Here is a 7,512-nt window from a genome sequence, read left to right on the forward strand (position 1 = left end):
CTGTCGGACGAGGAGGCGGTCCACTACATGCAGAGCCTGATAGATGAGAGCGTGGGGGCGCTGTTCGCCGCCGTGGTCGAGCAGATACACAAGTTCGCCCAGGTGAGTCAGGGGGGGGGGGCGGGGTCACGTACTGTAGGGTACAGCAGTGTCCCCGAGTTCACCGGCGACACCTCCCAAAAACCCAGCGGTCGTGTTTAATTAACCCGAGGCCTTCTTCCCCCCCCCCCCCCCCCCCTACAGTACTGGCGCAGATGAGCAGAGACGATGGACGAGACTCGACCGAACCGGAACGATCATGGACAGAGAGAGCTGTTACCGTAGAGACACAGACCCCCCCCCCTCGTCCCTGTCCCTGCAGGTGCCAGGTGTGTGTGTGTGTGTGTGTGCGCGTGCGCGTGTGTAAGGGAGTGAGGCTCGTCCACGACAGAGGCCAAGAGTTCTAGCCAACCTCGACCGCAAAGAAACAAAATCAGGACTAGCGAAGCCTTTGTTAGCATTTGTACATATTATATATAAATGAATTATGAAAAGTACGGCCAAATAAAGAACATGATGTTGATACACGTGAAGAGTGACGCTGCTTCTTATTTACACATGGCTGTTTTATGCGTACAGTAGATCTGCACTATACCGGATCTTAGGGGGTTTTTCTAAACAGCGCTGTTCCAAGACGTCAATGAGCCTTGCGTGTTTATCCTACAGCCATCTGTGGGTAGTTTTGATATCTATGCTGGGGGTGAAGGTCTAAGTTAACCGTGTGTGTGTGTGTGTGTGTGTGAGTCACCGAGCGACTCAGCATTTCCTTTCAGACCGAGAGCGAGCGAAGGAACGAGAGAGAGAGAGAGAGAGAGGCGCTCATATGGGCACGTGTGGATTTGAATATTTGATTTAGGCCTATCTGTTGTTGTTGTTGTCGTCATGCAGCTTGTTTTAAACCACGGCGTCTCTCTCCGAGTCTCCCCTTTCGTCTTGATGTGATGGCAGAACGACTCTTTTCAAAGATTCTGCTCCTTCGAGTTGATACATCTAATTGTATCGAACCTTTCGAGATTTGATACTTTTTTAGGGTTAGAGGGGTTCTACTACCACTGTGTAGCATAGAACCCGTGGCATCTTGGGTAGTTTGCTTTTAATCTTGATTCAATCCCGTTTTGAACTTTTTTTTTTTTTTTTAAGGTGGACCGGATAATTCCAAACGGGTTCTGAGAAACGGGTTCTAACTTCAGCCTCGTCAGCTGGTGTGTGCAGAACCTGTATGTCTCAATTGTCGAGGGAGGTGGGATAGTCTCGTAAACCAGACTCGATGCAAAAAAAGGTTTGCAATTTTTGACATTTTGAAAAATTAACGTCGGACACTAAAAAGAGTTGTCAAAAAGATTCGCAGCCCCTGATACCCAGCTAGCGTTAGCCCTAATTCTCCAGCAAATGCCACCTCCATCCCTCTCGTTTCTGGCGTGAATCTCAGATCTAACATCACTGGATAGGTGAAAGCCATATGTGCTCCATTATCAGTCTACTCATTGTGAGATCAGGGATTTCTCCAAGGCAGGGAGGAAGGAAGGTTGCATTTGAGAGGGTTCGAACAGCCAGTGGCCAGGCTCGTCTCAGGGAGTTTCCCACAGAATTCAGCCTACTGCAAATACTGTCGAAACCAATAAAAGAGAGGATTCTATCAAGATTGTTTACAAGGTTTTATGTAGGCTAATTGTCTAAATTGTTGGAAATTGGAGGGGGAATGACTTCTCAACACTGGACCCCCCCCTTCAAGCCATAACACACGTCAACACCGCTCGTTGTGAAACACACTTTTATTTTTTTTGTTCTGCACACTGTCATTATTGTGAATCTGAGCACTAATAAGCAGTCTCCAGTATTGGGGTTGGGGTCGGTGTTCTAGAACTTTCAAGGTTCCTTGGTGTGAATTCGGCCCTCGTCGCCAGCAACTGTTCCTCTCTCTCTCACCCCCCACGGATTTCCAAATGTTCCGGAAAAAGTGCGCCAGCGGCCAAAACGGCTTGTGGTGGGAGCGAGGTGTACTCCGGTTCTCCCTCTCCTCCGGTCCTGGGGATGGGGGGCCGGGTGGTGAGGTGTCAGACACGGATAAAAGTGTGCGCGTGGGGGGGGGGGGGGGGGGGTCGGTGGCAACAGTGAGTCAGACGCAAACCGAGCGCGGGGAAGAAAGCGATCACTGATTATCACCCAGGTCGATACGGACGGAACACATGTCAGAGGGAAACGGGGGAGGGCGAATAAAAAAAGATTTTTTATATATATATATTTTTTTTAAAGCTCTCCTGGCCGGTGTTTATTATCTGGGTTCTTGTTTATGGGCTGTTGTGCGGCAGGCGCTGGACCGTACTGTACCCCCGCTGGAAAAGAGTGGTGTACAGTGTAAACGAGCACAGCAGGAGGCCTGGAGTAGATTTAGATGGTTCCGAATGAACCTTGTCGACGTCATAAGTCTCCCTCTCTCTCTCGCCAGCGAGGAGCACAGAACACACTCCCCACACGACCCCCAGCAGCACAGGCTGCTGCAACCCTGTGATCAACACATTGGTTTATTGATTAGACTCCTCGTTGTGGATCGATCCCAAGTCTTCTGCGCACAACGGTAAAATCTTGACTCTTGAAATGTCTAATGCAAATGTTCCATGGTGGTAAGTAGCATCACCTTACTTTGTCCTACCAAGTATTCACAGATCATTCTGATAGAGCTGTCCGGGGGGGTAGAAGGGCAATCTATCATCAGCCTATCCCCACACAGTGAGACTGAGATAGATGGGTCACTGGGTGGGAGTTTGCAACATACAGTTAGGAACAATTAGACCTCATATCTCACGCTAGACTGTTACTTAAATTATACTGCATCTTCTATAATTACATTGGTAATTTTATTGAAGTGTATTGAGTACTTTAGATTTGTAAGGGTTTGATTTGAATTTGATCAATAAAAAACTGTTTAGGTGGTCTGTTTTAGGTACTGACTGAAGTCACTGTGGTCCAGAGTCTGTGGTTCTGTCCAGAGTGGGCTGTCCGGGCCCTGCCGGAGGCCCAGGCAGAACACGTTGTTGAGCTCCAGGTCTTGGAAGGCCTGGGACAGGTCCCAGCTGGGGGAAGACACACACACACACACACCCCACCACGTCCTGCCATGGCTCACTGGGACAGGTCCACACACGCACTGTTTGCGCATTGTGTTGTCTCTGGGTATGAAATGCGCGTTACAAATAAAGCTTTGATTGATTGATTGACTGTACACACACACTTCTGAACTTGGTAGAGCTGCTTTTTTCCATGATGCTCCTTATACCTGGAATACTCTACAACAAACTCTAAAGCTTGAGGTACTTCCTTCAATCGCAGAGTTTATCCATGGCTCTTGACCTTGAGCAATTTGGGGTTTGGCGTCTCGCCCGAGGACACTTCGACATGTCAGCAGGAGCCGCGACCTGAGCCACCCTACGATCATGGGACGACCCGCTCTACCACCTGAGCCACAGCCGCCTCATAGGTAGTTGAAGATTATTCTAGATAGTATAGAATCGTATAGTTGAAGGATATTCATGGGTTTCAAATGTAGTCCTAGACCTGCCATGTTGGGGACCAACACAGGTGTTTCAAATGAATTAATTAGTTCTACTGCACAGGATTCTATGCAGTAGAGCCAATCAGATAAATTGAAACACCTGTGTTGGTCCCCAACATGGCAGGTCTAGGACTACCCATGAATAGATGAGGCAGGGGCGGAGCTAATGGTTCATTGCAGGGGGCGGGGACCTCATAATGGGCCCCTATTAGGTTGTATGGAGATGCAAGATAGATCCAAGGTGAAAGTTACGTAGACGGAATGGAAAGAAATGCAGATTACAATTAGGTGTTCTAATTCAGCACCATGGACAGTGCTGTGGATTCATCAATAAATGGCGGCCTGCTAATATTTAAGCAATACAACGGCTGATAGGCTATTTCGGCACCATGGATTTTACACATAATTTGCTCAAACCTCAGTCAGATAAAAGATGAAAAATACAGCAGACTAAACTAGTGGGCAACCAAGGATAGCAGGCAAATACACAGTTTAATATCCAATGATGATGTTGGGTGTCCAGCCACACAGCCGTAGCCTATAGTCTACACAACCAAGCCACACCTACACGCAACAAACTACTCGTGTTCAAGCATTGTGTCAAAATAATAACAATAATCAAGAAGACACAGCGGTCTACAACACAAGCAGCAACATTTTGGAGAAAAAAAACTAGTTTTTGTAGTAATTGTAGGGGGCGGGTGTTCCCTCATCCTCTTCAACGTCACCATCATCATCCTCATCACCACCACTAACATTTTCCCTTGCTTGGCTAATACTATCAGCTGTATCATAATTATCATCAGGATCATATCACAACATTTTCATCATCTGCGTCTTCTTAATCTATCTCATCCAAATCGACATTGTTTTCCTCAGCTACCTGTGCGTTGCTAGCTGCCTCTCCTCGTCCTCGCTAACATCCGTCCTCGCTAACATCCGTCCTCGCTAACATCCGTCCTCGCTAACATCCGTCCTCGCTAACATCCGTCCTCGCTAACATCCGTCCTCGCTAACATCCGTTGCTTCGGTTGCTTGGCTAATGCTAGCAGCAGTCTTGGACGGTTGAGTAGTGGAAAATAAATGTCAGGGGAACACACGATGCCACCAGATTTTTCCTCCGTCTTTCCTCTCTACGCTTCAGTGCGCCTGACTTGTATTTTTTGCTTTTCAACATTTTATTCACAGAATAGTGCTGCTACTAACGCTACTACAGCTACAGATCAAGTCTAACCGATCATCGCAGCACTGCATTTCAAACGGTCACTGCTCACGAGCGTCTCAGAGTGGCGCGGCCCCTATTATAGGGGTATGCTACTATAAGGGGGTGTCAAGGACAAAACAAACATTTTTATTTACTTGACTTTTTTGCTACAATCAAGATACACTAAACACACTTTATTAAACATATTCAACTATACAACAAAAATTTGTTGTACATTTTTTTAATGATAGTAGCAGATCCCAATTGATCTGCAATGGGGGGGAAAAATCACACACAAACAAGAGACTCCATTCTATATTTTTATTCAATGCCATTTTTAAATAATAGGAATCTGTACATCTCTTTGTTTAAGCGTGGTCTTTGACCATTCATTCTCAAAAATAATAAACAATATATTTTCTAACAGTAATGATGACAGAGTTTAAGTGCTTTAGCAAAGGACCAGGGCAGCAGGAGAGATCACACGAACAAAAACATGATCAGTCTTAGGAACAGTGTATGACATGCGCGCGCACACACACACACACACACACACACACACACACACACACACACAAACACACCTGCATGCCATCACACAGACATGCTCTCTCTCACCCTCAAACACACACACACACACACAGACATGCTCTCTCACACACACGCTAACACACACACGCTAACACACACACACACACTCATTCTCCACCCTACACGTGGTCTCAGGGCGCACTGTGCAGCTCTGCAGCTGAACACAAGGCAAACAGCATCAAACATCCGAACCATAACATCATAATACTAGTCACAACATTCATCATCATCAGTCAGAAAAAGTAGGCTATGTACAGCTGTGACGGTCGAGGGGGCGGGAAGGTCCATCGACCAATCCCACAGCAGGAAGGAACGCCCACACAGTTGTGCCCTGTACTGCACTCAGCAGGCTGGACCAATAGGAGTGTTTCATGCCAAAGAAAGAGCGTCATCATTGCGTTATTATTGGTCACCAGTTCCCATCCATAGTAAGGGCAGTGAGAGAGAGAGACACAGAGAGAGAGAGAGACACAGAGAGAGAGAGACAGAGCTCTATCCACAGACATACACTGCGCTCAGGTAAATACTGTAATTATATGGCTCCATAGTCTCCCTACAGCAAAGCTGACGATTACAGCCGCAGTCCAGCAGAGGGCGCCAGCAACACCAACAGAGCCTATAGAGGGGGGTTATAACGGAATGTGTATCAGATTTAAGCGCAGATCCGGAATCAGATTCATCCTATTAATGGTCCAGGTCGGGCTAAAGGGGCCAAAGGCTGATGCTTAATATGTAGTTGAGGGACGTATTTAAGGGACGCAGCCTCTTGAAATCCACCCCAGGCCGAGTCTCAACGGTGTAGAAGAGCCTCCTTTCCTCGTTCCGTCTCCTCCGGGCGGATCGGCCTCGACCCCGTCACAGCCCCTCGGACCGGCGGTCTCCACGGAGGAGGAGAGGAGGAGGAGGAGAGGACGCGGGTCTTACGTCCGCGCCCCCGGCAGGGCCAGTCCCGGGGGCTCCGTGGCGGAGGGGGCGGAGCCTGACTTGCGGAGCAGGCCTCGGGCGGCCGCCGGGTCGGCGTTCAGGTTCTTGTAGGGGTTCCGTCGCGGCGGCGCCGCTCGCAAGCACGCCGTCGGGAAGCGCAGGCCTGCCAGGCAGCAGCCCGGACAGGATATGACCTCATCCTGCTGCTGGTCCGGTGAGTGGGCGGAGCCAAGCGGGGAGTGGTACCCGTTGGCCGCCTCCCCCCAGGCCAGGGGCCGGCTGACGACCACGGCGGCGTTGTCCAGGACGGGGAGGAGGGGGGGCAGGCAGGGGGGGCCGTTGGAGATGGGGGGGGCGGCGGTGGCGCCCCAGCCGTTGTTGTTGTCGTAGGGGAAGAGGAGGGGGGAGGAGGAGCGCGAGGGCGGGGAGGGCTTGGCGTGCGGAGGGAGGGCGTCGTCCAGCGTGTCGGGGGAGCTGGTGCAGTCCATGGGCTCGCCCGCGCTCTCCTCCTCCTCCTCATCCTCCTCCTCGTCCTCCGTCTCTTGGTCCAGCTGTCCCAGGCGCAGCAGCTCGGGGTCGGGCGGGAAACTGGGGTCGTCGGCCGGGATGTCCGCACTCTTCTTCCTCCTCCCCCCCTCCTCCTCCTCCTCTCCCGGCAGGCCGACCACGGCGGCGAAGGGGTCCGTGGGGGCGGCGAGGTCTGGCGGCGGGGTGCAGGGCAGCGACAGGCAGCGGCGGTGCTGCCGACCGCGGTGCAGAGGCCCCGCCCCCTCGCCGGCGTGGGCGTCGCCCGGCGGCCAGCGGGGGTCGGGGGAGGGCGGCTGGGGCAGCGTGAAGGTCAGCGAGATGACCGACTTGCTGGGCGTGTCGAACAGCTTGATCTTGCCGCCCTTCAGGTCGTCGCGCCGAGAGAAGGGGTTGACGCGGGTGGGCGGGGCCAACGAGGAGGAGGAGGAGGAGGAAGGGGGAGGGGGCGTGGCCGGGGAGAGCACGTCCGATTGGCTGCGCGAGAGGCGCGGGTCGAAGGCGGGGAGGCAGAGGGACCTCCTCCTGGGCGCGCCGGGCTCCGGAGACGCAGCTGCTGGGGGAGAGGGAGGGAGAGAGAGAGAGACAGAGGGAGAGAGAGAGGGAGGGAGAGAGGAGGGGAGAGAGAGAGAGAGAGAGAGGGAGAGAGAGAGAGAGAGAGAGAGAGAGAGGGAGAGAG

The 7,512-nt window shown here is 51.6% G+C and overlaps 2 protein-coding genes across 2 annotated transcripts in view; one reads left to right on the forward strand and one right to left on the reverse strand.

Annotated features, from left to right (window-relative positions):
- The window catches only part of pik3c3 (phosphatidylinositol 3-kinase, catalytic subunit type 3), a 13,319-nt gene extending 12,764 nt beyond the window's left edge, over positions 1-555 (forward strand). The window contains exons 23-24 of the mRNA XM_084451553.1: positions 1-102; positions 244-555. The exon at positions 1-102 is cut by the window's left edge and continues 24 nt beyond it. Coding sequence (XP_084307679.1) covers positions 1-102; positions 244-258 — 117 coding nt within the window. The 3' untranslated portion in view covers positions 259-555. The remainder of the gene's footprint in view (positions 103-243) is intronic.
- A 5,075-nt stretch (positions 556-5,630) lies between these two features.
- Positions 5,631-7,512, reverse strand: part of tesk1b (testis associated actin remodelling kinase 1b) — a gene marked incomplete at its 5' end in the record, with an annotated part of 4,016 nt that continues 2,134 nt past the window's right edge. The window contains one exon of the mRNA XM_084451554.1: positions 5,631-7,386. Within this exon, the coding sequence (XP_084307680.1) occupies positions 6,305-7,386 (1,082 nt within the window). The 3' untranslated portion in view covers positions 5,631-6,304. The remainder of the gene's footprint in view (positions 7,387-7,512) is intronic.

Source organism: Borostomias antarcticus (assembly GCF_949987555.1).
Source record: "Borostomias antarcticus genome assembly, chromosome: 17".
Classification (NCBI taxonomy): domain Eukaryota; kingdom Metazoa; phylum Chordata; class Actinopteri; order Stomiiformes; family Stomiidae; genus Borostomias; species Borostomias antarcticus.